Source organism: Vigna radiata, chromosome 4 (assembly GCF_000741045.1).
Source record: "Vigna radiata var. radiata cultivar VC1973A chromosome 4, Vradiata_ver6, whole genome shotgun sequence".
Classification (NCBI taxonomy): domain Eukaryota; kingdom Viridiplantae; phylum Streptophyta; class Magnoliopsida; order Fabales; family Fabaceae; genus Vigna; species Vigna radiata.
Window position 1 is genome coordinate 16,192,424 of NC_028354.1, and position 25,488 is coordinate 16,217,911.

The following is a 25,488-nucleotide window of genomic DNA, read 5'->3' on the forward strand; positions in this document are numbered from 1 at the left end:
ACACAATCATATTTTAAGCATCAATAACACAAACATAATCATATTTTAACTTTCAATAACACAAACATATTCATATTTTAATCATCCACACCACAAAATCTTAATATTCAAATGAGAAAGTAACAGAACTTACCTCAACGATGACGATGACGAACGACACACGAACCTTGACGAATCACGAACCTTCACCAAACCACCTCCTACAGCGCTGATGGACGAAGACGATGGTATGAACCCGTTCTCTTCAATTTCTCAATTTCTGATTTTCCCAATCGTATTCGAAATTTTTACCCCAATCTAATTTAACCCTAATTCCAATTTTTAACCCTAATTCCAATTTCTAATGTAATTTCAAATTTAAACCTATTTCCAATATTCCACGTCACAATTTATTTTATTTTTTAAACATGTGGCAAAGCAGAACGTTACACGTACTCACAAACTATCCACCTGACATCTGTGCCATTAAGAAACTTAACGCCGTAACCAAAAAGGACCAAATTGAACACTTTTTGCGAAATTTAGGACTTAAGTGAACTTTTTAAAAAAGGAGGGACCAATTTGAACAAACCCCCCAAAGGAGGGATCAAAATAGGTATTAAACCTTTATTCTTTTAAAACATAAAATCTAAATATTTTTATAAAACTAGATTTTTTTTTTTCATATATAACACGTTTTAGGTGTGACAGTGTGGATGAAATTAGCATATAGTTTGGTAGGACAGGATAAGGAATATAATACTTTTTGTTCTCATTATATTATTTTGCTACTCATTTTCTTAATTGACAGACACGTGATCATCAAAATAGTTTTATTTTTTATAATTCAATATAAATATTTGTTAATTTTTCCTGTTTTATGTGTCTTCAAAAGCACTCTATATATTTATTTATTTACTAACTTCTGAAGCAAAGAGCATTCTTAGTTTTGAAGCTTGCTCCATCTGCTTCCATGAAAAAGCACTATAATTATAGTGATTTGGTCAATTCTTAACTGTACCTAATCACTCTTAATGATCGTATTATGAAAAACATTGCTTTCTAATAATAATGAAAATATTATACAGAAATTAAGAAAATAACTTTCTTTCATAAATAAAATATTATAAAAATTATAATATTATTTTATATTATATTATAATTTACAAATTTTTTTAATTTCTACATTATAATTGAATAACAACGATATTCACCCCTTTAAATACGGCCCAGATGATCATAGATATGAACTCAAGTTGAACATATATGTAAGTGTTGGAAAATTTTGCAAATAATTATTTGGTACTACTGTCTTCATGAGGTTGTATTTTTTGATGCAGATTGCTTAAGGACAAACATGGATGCATGGGAAGACCTTGTTTATGATGACGACGTCCTTGAATCTTTTTTGAAAAAATGTGATGGTTCTGCCTCCCTTATACCAGGACCAGCAGGTAATGTTCAAGCTGCTTTACTGAATAGGACAATTACAGGAAACCCAAAATCCACACAAGAATTCGCTGCTGATGTTGCTCATGCAACATTTGAAAGAGATTTCAACTGTAATGCTTGGAAATGGGCAGAAATGTTTATTCAACACCATGGTATGACTTCATTTTAATTAAGTGTATAATAATGTGTAATCCAATCATAAATGTTTGATATGTTGTTGAAATGATTTTTCCCAACTACAGAACTAGTCAAAGAAGGAAAAATGGAGAACATGAGTAACCTTAAAGAGGCTAAATCANGTAAGGTCCTTCCCTTTGTTGCATGCTTNTTGAAAGAATGCAAGCCAAATGGTTTGGGAGATATGCAGCTNACGTTGAAGGTAATTTTTATACAATTGAACACATTTTGTTTATTAATTCAACTAATGAACGATTAAGTGTGAACAATGAACGATTAAGTGTGAACAGGATCCTACTAGGACAATGAAGGCTTCATTACACAATAAAGTTCTTCAAGATCCTGAACATATCCACATATCATTCACAAATAAACAATTACAATAATAACATTGAAATCACCAAACATATCACAATCTCAATTATAATAACAAACCAACTCCTAAAAGACACCATCTTACTGCCTCAGGCCAAAAAGACTTTGGAACTTGTTTTTCATGAAGCATAGATCGTACTGCATTCATAATGGTGCGATTCTTGCGCTCGGCAACTTCGTTCTGTTGAGGAGTGTAAGCAGCTGTCAGTTGTCTAGAAATACCGTGATGAGTGCAAAAATCAGAGAACTCCTTGGATGTGAATTCCCCTCCTCTGTCAGTTCTCAAACAAGTGATATGAGTGCCAGCTTCTTTTTCAACACAGGCTTTGAAACACTTGAACGTATTAAAAGTTTCAGATTTTTCATGCAAAAAATAAACCCATGTCTTACGAGAATAATCATCAACAAAACATAATATGTACTGTTTGCGGCTGTTTGAAATTGGTGTGATCGGTCCACATACATCAGCATGAACTAATTGTAATTTAGTTGATGCGCGCCAAGAACTTGACTTGGGTATGGTATCACGGTGTTGTTTACCAACAAGACATGTAGTGCACACAACTGTAGAAATTTTCAAAGAAGGTAGTCCGATTACCATTTGCTTTTGCGCAAGTGTATTGAGTCCTCTGAAATTGAGGTGACCAAATCGTCTATGCCATAATTGCGTTTCTTGTTCTAAGATATCTTTCACTTGGAAACACTGAGAATGTTGAGTAAACGTTGAAGCTGACAAACAGAACATTCGGTTCCTTTGCATGGTAGTGTGAATGATCAATCCTTTGTCTTGATGAAATATTTTGCATGCACCATGTTGAATCAGAATGGTAAGTCCTTTCTCTTGAAGTTGTCCCAAACTTAAGAGATTGGTTTTAAGTTCTGGAACATAATAAACATCAGAAATATTGTGGGTAATATTATTGATTTGTACCCGTATGCTTCCTTTTGCAGCAACCTCCATTTTTGTATCATTGCCGAGCTTGACAAATTTATGGGGTATTTCTTCATGTATTTCTGTGAATCATTGCTTATTTCCTGTCATGTGGTTACTGCAACCAAAATCCAAAAACCAATCCTCCATTTGAACAGAATGTGTCACCTCTTCATATGCGACCAACAAAATCTCATCCTCAGCTTCGGCTTCTTCAAACATTGTATAATGAGTTTGTTTCTCGACACTAGGGCACTCATACTGAAAATGACCTAGCTCATGGCATTGAAAACATTCAATGAGTGCCTTGTTGAAAGGTTGTCTTCCACGGCCTCTTCCACGCCCACGGGTACTGCGTCCACGACCACGACCTGTTCCCGCTCTATCATAATGTGTAACTTTCAAGACTTGTTCTTCTGGTTGAAAATTCTGCATTCGTTGTTCATGAACGAGTAGGCTGCCATGAAGGTCATCAAGACTCAAAGTATTCAAGTCATTGGACTCCTCGATTAACATACTAAATAGTTGAAGTTTGGGGTTAAAGATCTGAGTATCTTGCTAACCACTGTGCTGGAATCCATTACTTCACCATTAGATTTCATTTTGTTAACAACAGTGAGTGTGCGTCCAAGGTAACTGTCAATCTTATCGCCGTCCTTCATCGCCAGTAGTTCAAACTCACGTCGAAGTGTTTGAAGTTGAGCACGTTTGACCCTCGTTGATCCTTGATATTTTTGCTGCATTGATCTCCAGATTTTCTGTGACGTGCTTTTGTCTAACATGGTTTCGAGAATTTCTCGATCAATAGCTTGAAACAAAAAATTCTTCACCTTCAGATCCTTTAGTTGTGCCTCAGCGACACTCTGCCTTTCTGCCTCAGTGGGTGTTGCACTAAGTGTTGGTATTCCACTCTCCACTAGCTACCATAGTTCTTTGCTACGTAGAAAAGTTTCCATAGTCATGGACCAAAAATCATAATGTCCATCAAACTGGGGAATGGCTGGTTGAACATATTTCTCTGAAGTAGTCATGACTTTACACTCACTGTATCACAGTTGCACTCTAGATCTGGATGCTCTCTTTACACTCCTTGGATCAGGCCCCTTGCGGAGCTCTGATACCAATTGTTAAGTTTTAATAATCACAGATGGCACAGTGAATATGTGAAAAGATTGCATACATTATTCAGCCATACGAAAGAAGCTTTTTATAAGCTTTACAAACTCTGAACAAAACAGAATAATAACAGAACAAGAAATCAGGAAACTGATGCCACTAATTTAGGCGACCATTAAGCCACTAACTTGACCCACTCAATCCTATAAAATAGGACTGTTTATTAACACGTTAAAATAACTAACAATTTCCACTACAAAGCTTGCACCATTCCCTACAGATTCCCCTCTGATAACCCTTGTAGGCCCACTCCAACCGAAATCTCTTGGATTGATCTCTTCCTCAACTCCATCTCCTCTTTCAAGTGCATTCTCTCCTTTTCTTTTTTATATTTTTTGCTTTTCCTTACACCACTGTGACGTTTAATTATGTAATTTTAAATCCCTAATTCTTATAGACAAATTTGTTTAATTATCTTTTTCCCATTTTTATAATATTAAAAACACAAAAATCCACATCAGACTCACATATATATCTAATAATTTGCAACGTATTAAAACATTGACATCAACATGCCACCTCAACATTTGTTTAACGTTATTAGGTCTAATTTAACTATAAGAGTCTAATTGTTGCAATTTTTATAAAATAAGGAGCCAATTGAGACATCGAACAAGAAGATGACCTATTTGAGATTTTGTACAAAAATAAATACATAAGGATTAAATAAAAGTTGCAACTAAAAAAATTATATTATTAAGTATATAGTGTATAAATATATCTATTTTTCTATGTCAAATATGAAGAAATTTACAAAATAAAAATATTAAAAAATAATTAGATAAAATTAAATAATTATATAAAAGGATAAAAACAATTAAATGTATTGTAAAAATAACTTAGCTTAGTAAAATGATTTATATTTTTAATAAATTAAATATAATTTAATAATTTAAAAGAAGTATAAATACGAGAATAACTATAAGTATTATACCAAACGTATGAAGAAAATGTAATATGCAGTAAAGATTTAACGTGAAAATGAAGACGGGTTAAAAAAATAAGCGTGGATAGAGTTTATTTGCCGGGTCGTTCTAAAAACATTATTTCTTATTTGTTCTTTTAATTTTTAAGAGAAAATAAAAATCATAAGGCGATCATGGAAGAAAATATTAGAAATGTAAAACGTTTTACGATATTTTGACAATTTTTTTAATAATTTTTTTATAATAGGATATATATCATCATTTTATTGGTATGTTTAAAAAAATATTTGAAACGGATCAATCATAGATTACATTGTAAAAAATTATAAAAAAATATTATTAAAGAGACTTTTTTTCTTTTAAATAAGTGTAGGTCTAATTGTTCGGATAGTTTCCAACTTTAGGATAAACCCCTTCTCAAGTGTGACTGATGGAAAAGTTAGAAATTTAGGGTTTGCAATATGTAATTATGAAACGTTCTTCTTGCACCTCTTCATTTTTGCCTTGCACCTCCAATTTTGAAGGAAGAAATCTGTGTTTAACTTTTAGTTTCTTTGACAGAGAATAATAGGAATCTCTGACTAAAATTCTCTTCTCTCTTATTTAAAAATTTCACAAATCCTACACCCCTTCTACGTCTCATTCTCTTTTCTTCATTTACGTTTGTTATTGTATGTTGCTCTTTCCTGCTTCAAATCCTTTCCATTTTTATTAGCTGCTGCTTTGACAATTACATGATAAAATTATTCGATTGAAACACCAATAACATCAACCACATGAAAATTTACAAAACAAAATAACATTCTATAAAATCATATGAAGTTGTTACCCATACTTTTCATGTTACAATAATCCAAAGAATAATTAAGAAAACAAAAAACACAAAATGCCAAAGAAGAAATGAGAAAAGCTAAATGAAAAATGAAAAAAAAAAAAAAAGATAGAAAAGGAGAAAGGACAAAAGGAAAAGGGAAAAACAGACATACTTAATCTATTACCAAAGTCACTGAAATTTTTCATTGTTTCACCATAGTCTTGCCAAGTTGTTTCGCCAAAAAAATTTTTTTTTACTTAGCAAAAACTCAAATTAGTGAAAAGTGGATAAAGAATATGACCTTTTCCAAAATTAAAATAATAGGAACATTTTCAACATCATTTTTTCCCTGTCACTTTTTTTTTTCTTTTACAGCAGTTAGGAAATTTGTTAAGTTAATAGGTTTAATATATCATTTGATCTTTTTTTTGGGAGTTTGGTTTAAAATGATCATACATTTAAAAAAAATTTCACTAAGACCTTATATTTCGTTAGAAAATGTTTAAAATGGTCCTTTTCGCTAACATCTTTAAAATCATATAGTGAGCTCTTTAGTTGGATGATTACCTGGCACTTTCTTCTTGTTCCAAAACAGGGTGGAAAAGAAATTGTAAATGATGGTGGTTGGAGGGGAGGTGGGATAATCCCTCGTTGCAAGTGTGGTGATTTATTTGGTGGCTTATTTGGTGCATAACAGGATGGATCTTCAAGAGGCATGTACTGTAACTTTTTCAAATGGTACTGAAGAAAATAATGAGGAAAGAGATGATGAAATGGTCAAACAAAGGAGGAGAATTTGTGATCTAGAAATTTTAGTCCAGAAGTAGCAGAAAAGGATAAACAACAAAATCAAATTAAACCCTAACCGCCAAATTTATACTCCCAAATTCGACGGAAAATATTTAAATAACAAATTTATATCTCCAAAATCATCATCAATTGAACAAAATACGCATATTTAACACGAAATCCAATTAAACCCTAATCCCCAAATTTATAGTCCCAAATTCAACAAAAAAATATTTAAACAAATTTATACCCTCAAAATCATCGTCAATCAAAGAAAATACCTATATTTAACACAAATTCAAATTAAACCCTAACCCCCAAATAAAACAACAAAAATATCAACTAATTAGGTTTAGATTAGGACCACTTACCTCACGTATGTATAATGTTTCACTTATACCTTCAAAGAATCAACCGTCATCACCAATTTCACAAGAACGTTAAATCCAAAAATGGCAAAATCACTCTTATTTAAAAGTAATTTATTTTAACCCAAACCCAAACTTAACTTATTTTACGTTATTTTATTTTTTTCTTAAATATTTACACGTTAAAATAACTTTAAAAAATCACGTAAGCAAATTATACAAGTTTTGTCACGTTAATTACTTGCCATTGTGATTTCAAGGACGTCTAGTAAAATAGTCGTGTTAAACAATATTTAATGAAATATACGAACTTAAAAGAATTTTTAAAAAATGGAATGATTTTGAATCCAACTTAGAAAAGGAAAGAGAGACAAAAAATATGTATTAAAACTAAGTTAATAGATTGCGGTGCATCATTATGAGTAAAAATTGAATACAAATTATAAAGATGATAAGAGAATATAGTGAAAACCTTCGAGAAGAGCACACTATCTCTGTGTGTCTCTCTGCAAAAGCACCCTCTCATGGATTCCCTCTCTCTTCTTCTCTCTCCTTATCCATTATCCCCAAAACCCCACAAACCCAAAACCTTCAAAACCTTCTCTCATTTCTCAAACCAGAATCCTCAACACTTCACAATTCAACCTTTTCAATCATATTCTTCAATCTCACTCTCTTCACCCCAAAGACCTTCTCCCAAAGCGTTAGCAAAACCCTTCTTCTCATTCACCCTCTTCAACCTTTTCACTCAGTTTCCCTGCATAGCTGACGTCGCCGCCGAAGACGCCGGAAAAATCAACATTGAGTCGGTTCTGGTTTCCATCGACGGCTTCTTCAACCGGTACCCGTTTTTCGTAGGCGGGTGCGCCTTCATCTGGCTGGTGGCGATTCCGCTGGCGGAGGAGTATTTCAAGAAGTGCAAGTTCGTGTCGGCGATTGACGCCTTCAGGAGGCTCCGCGATGATCCGAACTCGCAGCTGTTGGACATAAGGGATGAGAAGAGCTTGAGGTTTCTGAGGTCGCCGAATTTGAAATTTATTGAGAAGGAAGTGGTGCAGGTTGAGTTCACTGATGGTGGGAATGAAGATGAGTTTGTGAAGAAGGTATTGGGGAGGTTCAAGGACGCGTCGAACACCGTTCTCTGTGTTTTGGACAGGTAAATAAAAATAGAGAATGAGAGAGAGAATAGTATTGCATGTTGCAAGTATCTTAGAATTTGGTATTTGAAATCTCGAACACGCGGTTTAAAACATTGTTTTCTCTGCGAAGTTGAATTCTAAACCATAATTGAAGTGGAAAAAGGAAACTAGTTAATAGTTCTGTTTCACAGTAAAGGGGAAAGAAATCGATGTTTGCGTTTTGAAGTGTAGAGCAAAAGTGTATATTCTGGATTGTTTAATTTGACATATACTGGAATAGCTCTGGTGTTTTCCTATAAATGTTCATTCTGCTTAAGATATGCTAAGTGAAAGTAATTGAACACGATTTAAGTTAGTATGTACTGCATTTAACTGAAAAGGGCAATTAAGGTTGTGAATGAATTAACATCATTATGTTTTGCTTTCCCCAAATCGGGATATAATAAATGTCTAACAAATGTTTAATTTTTCCATTTGAATAAGATACATTATAGTGCTATGTGATGTTGTGGGCATACAATTTGGAGTGGTAGCGATCCAGTTTCCTTACCATTATTCTCTTGACTTGGTTTCATTTAATGAGAGAATTTTCTGTTCACTTTGCACTTGATTGATAGCTATTATCTACCTCATACTGTTGTGGAATGAATAGAGGACCGATTCAAACCATGGTTATCTGGCTAGGAAAGTGCCTGGAGATCTTTTTTCCATCTGCAACTTTTCATTTTTCACTTTACTTCAACTGGCTGATTTGTTTTAATTAAAGCTTTTGTCTGTACATTTCACTTATGTTGTCTTTTTCTTCATATTTTACATTTTACTAAAGATTAGGATAAAAAATCTGTGTTGACAATATGGCTCTGACTAAGAACAAAGGAATCTGATTGTTAATGAGAATAATATAATTTCTTTAACTGCATACTATACATGTCTGAAAAATTCCTCACCTGATTCTCTTTTGAGTGTAAGGTAGTTTTGATGATAATTCCATGAAAGTTGCCGAGTTACTCTTTAAGAATGGTTTCAAAGAGGCCTATGCAATCAAAGGTGGGGTTAGAGGCGAGCAAGGTTGGATGGTATGCCCATTATCTTCTCTTTCACTTGCGTTTGTTGAGCAGAAAGTGCAGAACAAACATCTGCCTACCTTCTATAAATCTTTTCTTCACATTAGGGAAACCTTTTAAATTGTATTTAAGTTGGTTTTCTTCATTGTCTCTATCAAAAAACCTAAAAATCTACAAAAGATAGAGTATTAGAAAGATCTAAGTAGTGGATTCAGAAATTAATTTTTCGGTAATTCAGTTTGTCAGTTAAACTTGACGCCGAAAAAGGAGTTTACAAATCTGGTTGCAGAAAATCTGTTCAAAGTAAATGAAAAAGAGTGTTCATGGTTGCAGGCTATACAGGATTCCTTTTTGCCCCCTTCTGTGCATATAAGGAAAAGGGTAAAATCTTCAAAGGAACCCAATAAAAATGGAAATGGTGCCATCCAGCAAAAAGATAGTAACAATAAGAGTTCCTTATCCCAAGAGATCTCCCCTGTTGGAAACCAAAAGATGGGCAATGGTAATGTGAAAAGCTCTGTAGAGTCTACTCCAGAAGTGAAAACTGGTGCTGTAGTGTCCTCCTCTCCTTATCCCAATGTATGTTATCCTCAACTCTCTCATATCATGTGTCTTCATGTTCTAAAAGGGTATGTTTAACAGTTAAAGTAGGAATTGTCTATTAGTTAATGTTGATCGATGGGTTATGCTTCTGAAATTTGTTCCACATCACTGATATTCAGCTCGTGTATTTTATAAAATTATTACTGTAGCAAAAGTTTATTGTATTTGGGTTCACACTGATAAATGTTCAGGCCATATTAATTATGCCAATAGTTTACATTCTATTCGGAAATTTATTCACAAATTTTAACACTTTGGTTTGATGTGTTTGTCTCCATATCTATCTGGTTGGCTTAAATGCACCATTGGTGGGTGCAGGAGCAACTCCTTCACTAATCTAGTTATACATATTTGTTGCAGTTTATTATGTTTTGAATTTATCGTGATATCTGAATAATTAGTTGCAAAATGACAAGAATGAAATATTTTAATGAGGTGTTGACCTTAAGATTAGACTAGGTTTAGTAGTGTGCAAGTAGCCCAGGTATAAATAGTATTAAGGATTTGTATTCAGCATCTTTTAGTTGTATTATAAAGGTTTAAACTGTCGGATGATCTTCATATTTGTAATTCCAAAATCTCAAATCTATACAGTAAGAAGTCTGCAAAATCTTAAATTTGCAACCTTACCTGATGCAGAATCATAGGTTTGTTAGCAAAATCAACAAGAGGCTTAAGGAAACTGAGTGTTAAGGGCCTCAACCTTGTTCCAAATCCCCCAACCGGAATCTATGCCTTCATTTTGGTGTGCCCTTTACTTCCCTGGAAATTTATAAACTAAAAACAGATCAAAATAAGCAAAAAGAAAATGTGATCTAAATATGAGCTGATAAATTCAACTGTGTTATGTAAGAATTCATTTTGGTGTGCCCTTTCATACTTGATTTTTGTTAAAAAGGAAAAATCCACAAGAGAATCCGAGGTGAAAATACTGCATTAGTTCAGCACACGAGAACCGAAAACACTCTTGACAGGGATAATAGGTTGGCTAGCTTCAATCCACATGGGCTACTCTGCAAATAACATTTAAAACCATACATAAAGGAAACAACAGACAGAACTTAAAACTGATGTCACAAATGAAACAAGGGATGCAATGAGGCTACATGAATTAGACAGAACAAGTAGCATGACATGACGTATAGTTGCTAAGAGTAGTTTATCCAAGGTCTTTGAAGAGGAAAAACCCTGTCTCTTCCAAACTAGTGTAAATTTCTTATTACATATAATTCAATTCCTTTGTATCAGCTTCAGCTAGAAATTTCACAAATCCATGGAAATTCAAGTAAATTTGCCGAATAGACAAATCAATTCATCACAGAGCAAAAGAAAAAATAACTACAGAGAGAGAGGACAGGGACTTCCGCACCACACAGCAGCACCGGATCTGAGCAGTGGTGGCAATTAAGAATTTCAGTAGGGAGGAATTGAGTTTGGGTGAGATTGACGAGTTGGAGAGGCTTCTGGCTGTGATGGCTGATGAAGATGGTCTTTCGAAATTTTAAATTTGCAGTTCCAAAATCTCAAATCTGTACAGTAAGAAGTTTTTAACCTTTTTTCGTGATTTAAGATTATAATTTAAATCTTATTTCTACGTAATAAAATGATCAAGGTCAATGTGCACCACATCATCAATATTTTATGCCGTTTCTTACCATTCAACGGAAAGTGTTTAATTGTTACAAATTTATAAAATTTAGGATCCAATTAAGATCATTTTGAACAAGATGACTCATTTGAGATTGTTTAACAAATATGAGGACATCCGAGGGTTTAAATCTATTATAAAAAGTTTAGATCTTAGAGGTTTGTAAAATTTAGAATACCTCTGTTGTTGTTCCACTTCAATGCATCTCTCTCTATTTCTCTTCCCAAACAATCGTTTAAGCTTCTGTGCTATATTCTCACTGCATGGTGCAACTGGTGTTTTATGTCTATTGTTTTGTTATACTGATTAACATGACAACTAATCGTAGGAAAACACAGTTGAGGTATGTTGATACAGTGTTGAAATACTGTCAAGAAGTAGTTTCACTATCAATCGAGTGGGGAAGTGATGCAATCCCAAAATTTTAGCTTTGGAGTACTCAAGTTTTCTTATGGCTAATGAGTATGATGACTGAGAAACCTATTTTACCTTTTTCCACCTTTGGGAGTCTTATCCTGATAGAGATATTACAGATATCTTGTTTTGTTTTTCAGTTGTCACTGTTAGAGTTAGCTTTACCATTCTTTGATCTGTATATAAACCCTGTATTGCTTCCGCTTTGTGTCATTCTATTCTCTTCAATGATAATGAGAATTTTTCTCCTGGGCATTCTGTCAAATACTAGCATATCCTCTATTTATATTAAACCAAACCACGTCGGCTATTGAGGATTGTAAAAAAAAAAATCAAAACAAAACAGATATGAATAAAACTTAAAAGACACAGAATTGATGAAGTTGCTCCTGGCGTCTTCAGGCTAATCGAGTAGTGAATACTCTCCTTCCAGGAATTTAAAAGAATCCTAGGAAGTGATTCTCTTGATGGGCCTTTTCGTACTCCTCTGGGATTCCAGCCATGCTTTTACCACCCTGATTTTGGTAGTAATGATGGAGTAATTTATTGACCTGTTCTTTTTACCTTTAAACTGCACCAGGTTATGCTACAACTCACTGGTATTGTGGCAGTGGCAGCAACTTTATTTATCATTTAAGGTCATAATTCAAATTTCAGAGTACCCTACCCGACCGTCTAAATTGTGTTAGATATTTACAAAGAGAATAAAAAAGTTCCAAGCCAGTTCTGAGCATATGATAGTTGGAAAGAAAACTGTAATTCTGATGGTTTGATATCATATCAATTATAGCAACCTTACTGGATATAAAAAAAAGAGAGGAATCATTTGCGTGCTTTTGATCCGTTCTTCAATTTTCTTTCTATTCCGATTCAAGTTCACAACCACTTTCAAGCTTCGGAAGTTATGACTATCTAGTTAACAGTTATGCAATACTTTTAAATAATGAGAAATCGTACATTAGATTCAAGTGTTGAATATTTATAGAAATTGTATCTCAAATAATCACATGCACAGAACTTTTTGTACCTCAGTTGGTGGTGTCGATATGTAAATTTAAGAATGAACTTGATTTAGGTGACTTCTGATGGAAAGGTCCATTGGAGAATAGACTATGGTGATTCCAACTTTGTCAGTACATTTGTTATTAAGATATTTGCTTGCATTATTTGAAAACATGAAACAGAGGCACGGTAAACGTCAATACTTGTGAAGTGTGTTTTCTACTGTTCTCTTACATTTTATGTCTTACAAATAAAAAAATTCTCATCATTTTTTTCTTTCTCTTTTGCAGTACCCGGATTTGAAGCCACCATCATCTCCAACTCCATCAAAGCCACAGTAGTTTTGTTGCACTGACGTCTGTATGGCAGAAATATTAATATATAGAAAACGGTTTATGGGACTAATGCGATGTATTTAATTATATGAATTCTCCTCTCTTTTTTAGTCAATAGCTATGTATTTAATTATATTGGCTAATAATGATTGCATGTAATTGTTTGAATGAATTTTTTCCATAATTTTATTCTATAAGTGAAAAAAAAATAAACTTTAGAGTTAAAATAACTTACGTATAAGTTTTTTATGTAGTTTTTCAACTTTCATTTCTAACTTGTGTGCAACTTAATTTTAATATATGAAGATGCTTATATATTTTTCTTCACATTTTTCCCCTTAAAAGGACTGATTTAAAATTTGTGAAAGATATCCTTAATTATAATTAAACAGAAATGGATTTTACCAGTAAGAGAAAAGACATTTTACTCTGTATATTCTGTGCTTTACAACATTCATTCCTCTATGTCGTTATCTTCATAGGACGAGGCAACTTTCAATGGTAGGTAATCTTTTTTCCAACGTTTGACAGTGTTTAAAGCTTGAAGCAAAAGGATGAACATAGCACAAGGTTATTGGTCTTCACACAAGAACGAGGTACGATTACTGCTACCCCACATGTAAAAAGAAAACACTATATATAATCCACACGCATTTTGTTTGATTAGATTTTCATTGTTTAAAGGAAAAATAAAGGGACCAAAGCTTTCTTAAAAGATGTTAATATTACCTTTTTATGACCTTCTTTCAACCTTCCTATTAAAATACTCCTACTTTTAATTGCCACTTTATAATATTAATCATTTAGTTGGCTCAGCAGTAATGAAAAATAGTGAAAAAAATGGATATTTTAAAGGATAAATATACTTTAGACAATATTTTTTTGATAATATTTGAACATCGTCATATGTGTCATTGTGTCATTTGGACCAATCACATAATAACATAATAACACGTATGATAATATTCAAATATTCTAAAAAAAAAATGTTCTTTTATGTATCATTATCTTATTTTAAAATCACAAGTTTTCACCGCACTATCCTTATCATGGTTAATGAAACATGTCTCCCCGGACTTTAGGGAAGTTTGTATACTTTTGGCTCTTTTCCTTGTCTTTTTGTCAAACCAGAAACTGTTCCATCTATTCTTTTTAAGGAGCGTAGATTTATTTAATTCATGCGCCGCGTCAGAGAAACACCGAAAGTCCAAGTTTTTCGATATATGAGCAACCCACACATTTCATTTCTCTTTCTTAATATAATCCCTGCATTACCATTATAATAACCATTTTAAAACTAACATCAATTATCGTTTCCGTATTCAACATGTTTCTACAGTTTCTAACGCTTGAATTCACGATACTAATTTACACGTACGAAAACAATACCATTAAATATGATGGAACCATCCTTAAACTTTATCCATTATCGTATTTCTTATTTTATTTTTAAATGACCCTTTAGGTCATAACTGATGACTTAAACTATTCATATTTATTTTAGATTAAAAATGTAAAATCTAATCATAAAATTTTAGAGATATTAAATTTCCAGTGTAGCATTAAGTACATACCTAATATTTATAAAAGCTACTAATCTCAAGATTAGAAAACTGCTTTTGGTTGTCTTCATATTGAAAGTAAGAGATACTGAGTAGATTGTGGGGATAATTTTAAATGTTGCATACCAAAAATACCTGCAAAAATCTTCATCAACGTGGCCTGTCACTCTGTTCCCATGTACCAATTAACCAAAAATGTCAAAAGGTGAAAATGAAAGAAAAAGATAGAAAAAAAGAAAGACAAAGAGAAAGGTGAAACAATGATTGGGTTGTGTTGTAGTGGCAATCCAACCACACTTTGAAGAAGTTGCATATGCAAATGCAAAACCTTCAAGTAGTGAAACAGAAGAAGCACCAAGAGAATCTTAGCTGTATGCAACACTCTTTTCATCTCTTCATAAATTCAACCTTTTCACACACTCTTCTTTTCTTCTCTGAACCAAAAGTCCCCCACTGCCATTACTACATATCTCACACTTTCTCTCTCTCAACCATTCACTTCACACAACAACCACAACACACAGAATGCAAGCCTCCTCCTCCATCTTCATCTTCTTGTTGTTGTTGTTTTTGTCATGTGCATTGTCTTCTTCAAAACTATTGTTGTTCAACAGAAGGGTCCTCCATGAACCCTTTATTCCTTTGACCTCTCTTCCTCCTTCTGAACCACCAAAACCACCACCTCCTCATCCTTCTCCTTCTCCTTCTCCTTCAACCTCAAAACAAAAACCCAAATACCCTTCATCATCCATCATCCCCACAACCACCATTTCCTCCACACCAGTACCAACAACCACTACAACCACAACACCAACCCCAACAACAACACAATCACCATTTTTCCCCTTATACCCTTCTTCTCCTCCTCCTCCTTCTCCGATCACCTTTGCCTCCTTTCCTGCCAATATCTCCTCCCTCATTCTCCCTCACTCCCCAAAACCCAATTCCTCCTCCAACAAACTTCTTCCCGTCGCTCTCGCCGCCGTTCTCGCTGCCGCACTCGTCGTCTCCATCTCTGCCTTCGTCTGTTACCGCCGCCAACGGAACCCTCCCCCCTCCCCAGCAGCCAAAGTTCTCCGTTCCAACACTGACCTCCTCCCGCTCCGCCGCAATGCCGAAACTTCCGTCGAAACACGCAAGCTCCGGCACACGTCCTCCACCAGCTCCGAGTTTCTCTACCTCGGCACTGTCGCGAACTCTCACACGATCGACGACGCCGACGTTGGCGACGGAGACCGGAAAATGGAATCCCCGGAGCTCCGGCCACTTCCGCCGCTCGCGCGACAAGCTTCAGTTCCGCCCCCGCCTCCACCCCGCGACGAGGCGGGTTTCACGACAGCGGAGGAGGACGAAGACGAATTTTACTCGCCGAGAGGTTCGTCGTTGGGAGGCTCCGGCGGAACCGGATCAGTTTCCAGGCGAGTGTTCGCCGTCGACCGAAGCGTGACCTCTAGCTCGTGTTCTTCCTCTTCTGGGTCGCCGGAAAGGTCTATCCTGAACATGCCGCCGCCGGCGAGTTCGAGTTATCGGAACACGCTGCCGAAATCACCGGAAAATTACAACCACCAGCACGTGCATTCTTCTTCTTCGCTGTGCTCAACACCTGATAGGGTTTTTGCTGAACGTGATAACAATGTGTTAAGTGCATGTGTACATGCACATGCAGCACCATCATCATCGCATGAGGGAACGTTGGAGAAAAATGAAAATACATTACCTTCATCTCCACCACCGAGATTATCTGATGCTTCTTCGTCTTCCGCTTTTTCTCTTCCCTCTTCGCCGGAGAAGGTGACACGTCACCATACTTTCGATCAGTCTCCGAGAATGTCGAGTGTTTCCGACGGACTAATGTTACCCGGCTTGTCATCGGTGCCTTTATCACCCGCCTTGCTTTCATCGCCGGAAACCGAAAGAGGAACTTTCAGTGAATTGGGAACAAGTTCTTTTGGTGCGCAGAGAAAACACTGGAGCATTCCAGCACTGTCAATGCCAATAACAACACCATTTGATGAAATTGGAAGCTTCCCAGGTCCTCCACCTTTGCCACAGAGGAAACACTGGGAGATTCCAGGCACTGCTCCGCCACCACCACCACCGCCGTTGCCACGGCAGAGGAAGCAGTGGGGAGTTCCAGCCCCAGGGCCGTCAACACCGGTTGGTCAACCGGTGTCAAGGCCACCTGAATTGGTGCCTCCTTCGAGGCCTTTTGTGTTGCAAAACCAAGCAACCAATGTTGAGTTGCCGGCGAGTTTGAGGGAAATTGAAGACACTGGTAAACCAAAACTGAAGCCCCTGCATTGGGACAAAGTGAGAACAAGCTCTGAACGTGAAATGGTGTGGGATCAGATCAAGTCCAGTTCGTTTAAGTAAGCTTCCAACTCTAACGTTTGTTACATTTTTAGCCTTCTAGTTTTTTTATTTCAGTTTGCTATTTTACCCAAATTTGGTGTGAAGATTTCAAGATTCTTTTTCGTTTTAAAATTTCTTAATTCTCTTACCTGGTTGTGTGGATGGCATTTAGTGGTTGATAATTGTTGTTTATGTTGCAATTGGTGTTCTTGAATTGAGTAACATTGAATTGGGTTGGCTGCAGATTGAATGAGAAAATGATTGAAACGTTGTTTGTAGTGAACACACCAAACCCTAAGGCCAAGGATGCAACTACAAACTCTATTTCTCACCCGCCAAATCAGGAGGAAAGAGTACTCGATCCTAAAAAGTCTCAAAATATTTGTATCTTGCTGAAAGCGCTTAACATCACTATAGAAGAAGTGTGTGAAGCACTTTTACAAGGTATATTTTCTCATTCCTCCTTCAGTTATGACATAGTTTTCTGTAGTGTTTTTTGGTAGGCCGATAGATATTGATTGATATATTGGACCCATTAAATTAGCCTTGAAGACAATAATTTCAGTAGTCAATTCATTATCAAGAGCATTTGCCAGCCGCCTTTTCCTAATAGTGGATTTGTAATGATAAAAATGGACAACAGAAGGATTAGTTTGCTTAATTGAACATAATTCTAATAACCACTTTCGGTTATGTACTTGTATACTGATGATGCACCTAATTCAATGCATCTCTCTACAGGTACTACTGATACACTTGGGACAGAATTACTCGAAAGCTTATTAAGAATGGCACCAAGCAAGGAAGAAGAACGTAAGTTGAGGGAACATAAAGATGACTCACCATCCAAGCTTGGTCTGGCTGAGAAATTTTTGAAGGCAGTGCTTGATGTACCTTTCGCATTTAAAAGGATTGAGGCAATGCTTTTCATAGGCAGTTTTGAGTCTGAAGTGGATTATCTCAGGACATCCTTTCAAACACTAGAGGTAATCAATCTCACACTGATTATTCATTTCTTCAGGTGTATCTTACGACGAGTCTTTGTTGGTAGGAACCTAGAATTTGATGCACATATAGAGTGTACTTTAACAACTCCCATTTGAAATGTCAATTCCAGTAAAATATGTTTACAATTTGTTATTATTGCGTTATTTAGGCCAAGAAGAATTCAGTTATGTTCCCTGTATACTTCTTAGAAAGTTTACATTGGATGATTTTATCTGATCGGTGTTTTTCCAGGCTGCCTGTGAAGAGCTGCGACATTCCAGAATGTTCTTGAAGCTGTTGGAGGCTGTACTTAAAACTGGGAACCGCATGAACGTGGGGACCAACCGTGGGGATGCAGAGGCATTCAAACTTGATACTCTTCTCAAGCTGGCTGATGTCAAAGGTGCAGATGGAAAAACCACTCTATTGCATTTTGTTGTACAAGAAATTATTCGAACCGAAGGTGCACGTCTCTTTGACACTAATCAAACTCCAAGCTCTACTACTCTGAACGAAGATGTCAAGTGTAGGAGGCTTGGTCTACAAGTTGTATCAAGCCTGAGTTCAGAGCTATCAAATGTGAAGAAGGCTGCTACTATGGATTCTGAAGTTCTAAGCAGTGATGTGTTAAAACTTTCCAAAGGAATTGCAAACATAGCAGAAGTTGTGCAGTTAAACCAAACCATGGGGTCAGATGAAAGCGGTCAGAATTTTACAGAATCAGTGAAGAAATTCATCAGAATGGCTGAGGAGGAAATTCCAAAAATTCAAGCCCAAGAAAGTGTTGCTTCCTCCCTTGTGAAGGAGATAACAGAATATTTTCATGGGAACTTGTCAAAAGAAGAAGCTCATCCATTCAGGCTCTTCATGGTTGTAAGAGACTTTCTAGCAGTTCTAGACCGTGTCTGCAAAGAAGTTGGAATGATAAATGAGAGAACCATGGTTAGTTCAGCTCATAAATTCCCTGTGCCAGTTAACCCAATGCTTCCACAACCCCTTCCTGGATTACATGAGAGCCACCAATATAATAATAATAATAATAATAATGACAATACCTCTTCAGATGATGAGGCTCCATCACCTTAGCTACATCACTTACTAAAGGTACTTTTTGGCTGCGCATCTTCTCCTAAAAACCTGGAACCAGGTGATTTTTTATGGATCTGGCCGAAACTGTTGTAATTTATTTTTTCTTGTTAAATTGTAAATATCCTTGTAATAGACTTCAGTTTATGTAGTAAAAGATTTTTCTGAGGCAAGAATGCCTGGATATGTAGTAAACATGTATAAAGCTTTTCAATTTATTTTCAAGAAAAAGAAAATTCAGTTAGAACTTAAGTGTTTTGTATATACATTTCTTTGAATTGATATAGATCCATATCTATAGATGTAAATCTATTCAACTTAATATATATTGTCATGCATTCTTTTTTCTCTCTTTAAATGTGGTTATCTTATTATATCAAAGTTTAAAATTAATAGATAAAAAGATAACTGAAAAGGCTAAAATATAAAATCAATGAACAGTAATTCTTATTATCGTGAAAAAAGCTCATTTCTGCTTGCGTGAATGGAGTGAAGTTATTGTCAAATTTGGTGTTTAGTGATAAAGATTCATACATTTAAATCTTGAAAGATATGTTTGATATGATGTAGTGGGTAACGTATTTTTCTTATAATTTCGACAAAACTTTAAAGTAAAGTTATATTATGGTCTTGGTCTCTGTTAATTAGAATGTTCTTCTTGTGAGTAAAAGGATTCAGCTGTATAAGATGTATCATCAGCCGAAATACATTTCATCTTAATTTTAAAAATCTATAAATCAAAGTATATATTATTATTTTCTATTTTATATAAATTTATATTCAATGAAAAATGAGATAATTAAATATATTATTTATTATACATTATATTAAAATTATGTTGTAATAAAAGGTTTGATTATATGAAATAAAAATCCTAAATCATTGTAGTCTAAGTAGAATATGAGAAGTTATCTTTTTTTTTTAATCCATGTAGGGCATTCTTTCAACTATATTTTAGTTTTTTCTTGATTCTTTAATTTATTTTTTACATTGACGTTTCTTATTACCAGTTTTTCATTGTAATTAAAAATATTATGTAAGATAAAAAATAATAATTTAAGAAGTAAAATAAGATAATTTTCTGTATATATTATTATAGATAAAGACAGTTATAACTAAGAAGATGTATTACACCAAATATTTTATTTCAATGTATTTATTTAAATGAAGTTTGATGTTTACACTTTAATTTATATATTATGCTTATATTAAGTATAACTTGATATTAAGTCTTTTATTGCATTCAATATCGATAGATAAAACTATATTCTTACCATCTTAATTTATATAATATAATGCTATGTTTATATTAGGTATAACTTCATTAGTTTTGTATAACTATGGAGGTCGTTGAACGATTGCAACTGCAACTCCTTTCCTGATTGCAATGACATTCCTCTCCACCAGAGCAACAAGCACAAAGATGGTTTGTATAACTGTTATGTTATGTGGAAGATAGAATGAGACTTCTAAATAGTAATAATATAATTTGCTTCATATGCATAACAAATGACTATAGCCATCATTGATTGTACATAACTCATTCTACAATTTCTTTCATTAACTTAACTATGTTTTCCTTATACTACTTGCACAACAGAAGCCTATTGAATTCAGATTCATATACTTGTCTGTCTAAGCACCAATTTCCTTCTAACAAGTCATGATGCTAGACATAAAAAAGGTACACTAGTGTGCCCTCTAAGATGGGGGCAGAAAAACTTATTATATAAAAGATAATCTTTTGAATTTCTGCTCACATAACTAGGGTGGATAACTTGAATACTTTACTCGTTAATTGTTGCTTTTCTTCTTATGTTCTGAAGAATTCATTCAAGTTGTCAGCATCTATGCGCTCTAAGATACGGCGTGCTTCCTCCTCCGTTGCAGGCACTACATTTCTAAGTTTAAATCCATTTTTTGTCACCTTTGCTTCTGGACGTACTGTGAAAGTGAAATGGAAAGTATTTGATACCTGTAATCACATAAAAAGAACAGAACAGAGAATGCTGATTACAATCTTTGATGGCTTTGAAGTTGCAAGAAAAAAAAGTGCAAGCAACAATGATTGTGCATTATATAGAGCACATTTTTAGTCGAGACTAACCTCACTAGAACGCAACTCAGGCCGTGTAACATGAGCAACAACTTCAACATTGATAAGTGGCTGATCTGGATCATGAACCTCCGTGTACAGAACACAAGATTTGAGACGCAAAAAGTCCCCTACATCAACCTGTTCAAGGGTTCCTTTTATCACAAAGAGTAGAATGCACGGAAAATAGTATAGCAGATGTAAGGTCCTATACTAGAACTACTCAAAATATCACAAATTAAAGGTTCTATTTCACCCCGAAAAACACTGTTGTAAAACTATAATACTTCCCTTCCCATCACTCACTTCCACAAACTCAACATAATTACTCTAGAATCTAGATTTTGGATGTTAATTCAAACAATTTGAAACTCCTGTAACAATTTTTCTCTAAGTAACTGTAGTTGATTCAAATTTGTTATAGAAATATCAGCCTGTGTCAACTGTGTATTAAAAACAGAATCATGTTAACAGTCAAATTTTGATATTTGTAAAAGGATGGATGAAATACTCACAGGTCTCAAGAAATCAACATGGTCAACTTCTAGAAAGTAAGGAACTAATCCAGCAAAGGCATATGCTGTTGAGAAAGCCAATTCAAATGCACGATGCATCAAGAAACCTCCAAATATTCGACCATGGATGTTCCTCTGCTGTGGCTGACATATTAGAGCATTCTCAAGACTGGTATCCTTGAGAAGAATACTGTCCCTGTCAGCCAAAGCTGGCATGTCACAAAAGATTCTTCCTTCAGCCAAAAGGGCTTTAAGTCTATTTTTCTCCCCGTTCTCAAACTCTTTCTTTTCTCCTCCTCTTTTCCTTTTTCTCAGATTACTTCTTGCTTCAGCTTGTTCAAAAAGAACTTTTTCTTGAGCTGTTTCTGGCAAAAGTCGATTCACTGGAGCAGCTTTCCCAGTTTTAGAGTCTCGAGCAACAAATATGAAGTTGGCTGTTAGTGCTACGGAGTCTGAATCATTGCCCTCTGCACATATTATGACGATGCATAAGTTATGGAGCAAGTTTGGTTGAAATATAAAAGAAAATAACTAGTATTGGAGGAAGTTCAAAAGAATGAAAATGCGATTCTATCATGAAGGTTGGTATAATTGTTATGTGGAAGATACGAAGAGAAATTTAAGGTCTATGCAACATGGTGTACACTGTTATGAATTAACCATCAATTGCTTTATTTCCATAGCTGCATGATCCCAAAGATATGTACCTTCATTGGACTGAGTAACCTCCAGTTGAATTTCTATTGAGGAGTGCCCAACCCATATAACAGAACCAACTATTTTGAGATCAACGTTAACACTAATTGGTTTCTTTAGTACAATCTTGTCGACAGAAGCAGTGACAACTATAAGTGGCCTTGTTGTGCTAGCTTCATCAGAACAGTGCTATTCCACAATCAAAAATCAAACAGCACAGTCAAAAAATAGGTACATCATATGAAATCTTCATTACAATTTACAATGAATATATTTTGCTCCAAATAACAGAAGCAAACTAGACAACGCCCCAAAGTCTACTAACTACGTATAAATGGGGAACCTTCCTGTCTTCTAGAACAAAAACAAGCATCAAACTACATTTGACCTATCACAAAACAAACAAGTCATTCACCACAAACGCCAGTCATCAAAGTTCAACCTAGTTTGAACTTAGAAAGTTATGCCTTATCATTACCATTTTTATCACTTTACACCACACTCAATGACCAAATCATATTACAAACATTACCCAGATATCCGATTCTTACAAGAATTTAATTAAAACGCTATGTGACTCTAAAGTTTGTTTTTTACTATCATTCAATTTCAATTATAGATGATATAAGTTTATTTCAACCATGAATATTGACTACTTCTCTGTGTAAAGGCTTTCTAGGGTGTACACGAGGGTTAAAATATTTCCATAAAACCTAAAAAATTCAGAAAACACAGCTGAAAATAACTAAAAAACAATACCCAGATAACAAAACCCCATGAACCACTTTAATATCCCAACAGCACAAAGAAAAATTGAAACTTTAAGACTGTACCTTGACAGAAATAGTTCCAGCCAGGGCATCAAGATCTTCAAGCAACTTCCCAATTCGGACCTCATTCCAGGGATCCCTATATTGCTCTCTGAGCACAAAATCAGAGGAGAAGTTGTACAAGATGCTGGTCCTGCTCTGCGAGGGGGTTCTGGTGAGCAATTCACTCTGGGGAGGAGCGTCCCTCGGAGGGTCAAGAAGCCTCTCGAAAATCTGGCCCCGCGCCTCCCACAGAGCCGTGGTCACCGGAGAATGGTACATCCCCGGCCACAGAGCAATAGGTTTCCGGTCCCCCGAACCGTTCGCCGGTGGATGATTCTCCAAAGGCGCGGTGGCGCCGGCGAAGGTGGAAGCAACCGGGATTGTTCCATTCACAGCAATTGTGTTGTTGGACGGAGAAGAATTCAAATCCATTGTATTTTTGTAGTCTTTTGCTGTTTTTACTTCCCTTTGAACAGGAATGAATCGGATCTTCTACTCTCCTCTGTTTTTGTATCAATTACAGTGTTTTTGGTAGTTGTTGTTTTGGAAACATTATTTCTAATTTAATGAATTCAACTTCTAAATCAGTAATTCATACACTAATTACAAATATTTGATAGTAAAAATTAGTGTTTAAATTTAAATTTTAAGATAATTATTGATTAACAAAATTATTATATGTGGTAGTTTGTAATAAAATAAAAATATAAATAACAAAATAAAAATAATTTCACGTTAATCAGACAACACTAATACAAAACCATTTGTGACTAGATGATTTTTTTTTTAATCAGACATGTATGAAATGTTTATATATATATATATATATATATATATATATATATATATATATATATATATAAATTATTTGATTCATTAAGAAAATATTTATTAAAAAATTTAATAATAGAGCTGGTGAATGGTGCAATGTGTGCCATAAATTTGAAAGGAAGAGGTCCACCCGATTTACACAAGGAATATGAGATCGATCACCTTTCAGGCTCCACAATATTTCTTCTCTAATTTAATAATAATAATAATGGATATGTAAGTATATATTTATATCAAAATTTAAGCTCAATTAATTTCAATTATCTTATAAATATTAATTCTTTTATTAAATTTTTATTATTTTTTATTTTATTGAATACTAATTTTTTTTTACATCAAATTGACTTTTTACTGTTTAATTTTAGTGAAATGACGTAATTATTAGCTTAATTATTTAATTTAATTAATTTTTCATCAATAAAAATTAATAATTAAAACAAGATAATATTGTAAGAAAATGAGTTCTTGAGAAGAAAATGTTAAGAAATGGTTGGTGAAGTACTTTTATGCAATTGAGGTTGAGTATGAGTTGGGTTAAGCCATGTTCAAGCATTTAGAATGGTAAAAATATGAGTTGTGTTTGAGTGGTGGTGATTGTGTAGAGTTCAACTTGTTTTAGAACTCAATTTGAGGAAGGAAACTAGTGCAAATGATTACTTTGGAGAGTCTTGGTAGATCACTTGGGACTTGTTAGAACTCTTAATTTGCTTGGAATTGTACCACAAATGGTAGAATTCAATTTGAGTCTCTAAGTTGAGTTTTTGTAAGTTTTTTTATGAGATCTTGAGGATATTTGTTTAAATTGAGGTTAGAAGGGTTTAGACACCCTTGGTTGAGTATAATTAGGCGTATAATACAATATGGGAGTGTTAAAAGTTGGGAAGAGTGCATAAAAGTGGTCAAGAGTGGTTGAGATGTGCAAATTTTGCAGTTTTGATGCTAAAAAATTATGCAGTCTCGTTGAGCGAATGAGCTTTAGCTGAGCTAAAAGACTTGGTACGCTGAGCGAATGGGCTTTAACTGAGCGAACAAATTTGGTGCGCTAAGGGAGAGGTGAGTGAGTAGAACTCACTGTTTTTGTTTTCTCACAACGAGTTTGGTGTGCTGAGCGACTAGTCCATAACCTGTTTTGAGTATTTCTTTCTTTGTTTTATGATAACTTTAAGATATGTTTTGACTTTGAGGATGATGTAGAAATATCTATAGTATTCTATGATGGTTTATTCTTGAAGTTATGTATGGATTTGATGTATGATTAAAGATGATATATATATATATATATATATATATATATATATATATATATGTTGGTATTCATTGTGATAATAAAGTGACATATGTGCATGGTTTCAAAGGTGTT

At 34.5% G+C, this 25,488-nt stretch overlaps 4 protein-coding genes across 7 annotated transcripts; 3 read left to right on the forward strand and 1 right to left on the reverse strand.

Moving 5' to 3' along the window:
- Window positions 1-1,323: 1,323 nt before the first annotated feature.
- LOC111241520 lies at window positions 1,324-1,994 on the forward strand. Its single transcript, XM_022780170.1, has 3 exons — window positions 1,324-1,583; window positions 1,674-1,810; window positions 1,899-1,994. Exons 1-3 carry the CDS (start codon window positions 1,337-1,339, stop codon window positions 1,992-1,994), a joined length of 480 nt encoding a protein of 159 aa, XP_022635891.1. The 5' UTR covers window positions 1,324-1,336.
- A 5,436-nt stretch (window positions 1,995-7,430) lies between these two features.
- LOC106759318 (rhodanese-like domain-containing protein 4A, chloroplastic) lies at window positions 7,431-13,364 on the forward strand. 3 transcript variants are annotated; one of them, XM_022779947.1, is made up of 5 exons: window positions 7,431-8,143; window positions 9,100-9,202; window positions 9,524-9,769; window positions 11,042-11,329; window positions 13,148-13,364. In XM_022779947.1, the coding sequence occupies exons 1-4, from the start codon at window positions 7,512-7,514 to the stop codon at window positions 11,093-11,095; spliced, it is 1,035 nt and encodes a 344-aa protein (XP_022635668.1). In that variant the 5' UTR covers window positions 7,431-7,511; the 3' UTR covers window positions 11,096-11,329; window positions 13,148-13,364. The 3 variants fall into 3 exon arrangements, with proteins under 3 accessions (XP_022635668.1, XP_022635669.1, XP_014497921.1); XM_022779948.1 differs by lacking the exons at window positions 11,042-11,329; window positions 13,148-13,364 and adding an exon at window positions 11,770-13,130; XM_014642435.2 differs by lacking the exon at window positions 11,042-11,329 and having other exon boundaries at window positions 7,433-8,143.
- A 1,444-nt stretch (window positions 13,365-14,808) lies between these two features.
- On the forward strand, window positions 14,809-19,363 carry LOC106759448 (formin-like protein 1). Its single transcript, XM_014642625.2, has 4 exons — window positions 14,809-17,123; window positions 17,351-17,550; window positions 17,848-18,092; window positions 18,346-19,363. Exons 1-4 carry the CDS (start codon window positions 15,280-15,282, stop codon window positions 19,177-19,179), a joined length of 3,123 nt encoding a protein of 1,040 aa, XP_014498111.1. The 5' UTR covers window positions 14,809-15,279; the 3' UTR covers window positions 19,180-19,363.
- A 1,283-nt stretch (window positions 19,364-20,646) lies between these two features.
- On the reverse strand, window positions 20,647-23,824 carry LOC106759590 (acyl-coenzyme A thioesterase 9, mitochondrial). Of its 2 annotated transcripts, XR_002667586.1 has the most exons (6): window positions 23,319-23,824; window positions 22,497-22,674; window positions 21,790-22,256; window positions 21,287-21,415; window positions 20,895-21,154; window positions 20,647-20,855 (listed from the first exon to the last, which is right to left on the reverse strand). XR_002667586.1 is itself a non-coding variant. In XM_014642837.2 (5 exons), the coding sequence occupies exons 1-5, from the start codon at window positions 23,727-23,729 to the stop codon at window positions 20,993-20,995; spliced, it is 1,347 nt and encodes a 448-aa protein (XP_014498323.1). In that variant the 5' UTR covers window positions 23,730-23,824; the 3' UTR covers window positions 20,647-20,992. The 2 variants fall into 2 exon arrangements, 1 of the variants encoding a protein (XP_014498323.1); XM_014642837.2 differs by having other exon boundaries at window positions 20,647-21,154.
- Between the last annotated feature and the right edge of the window lie 1,664 nt (window positions 23,825-25,488).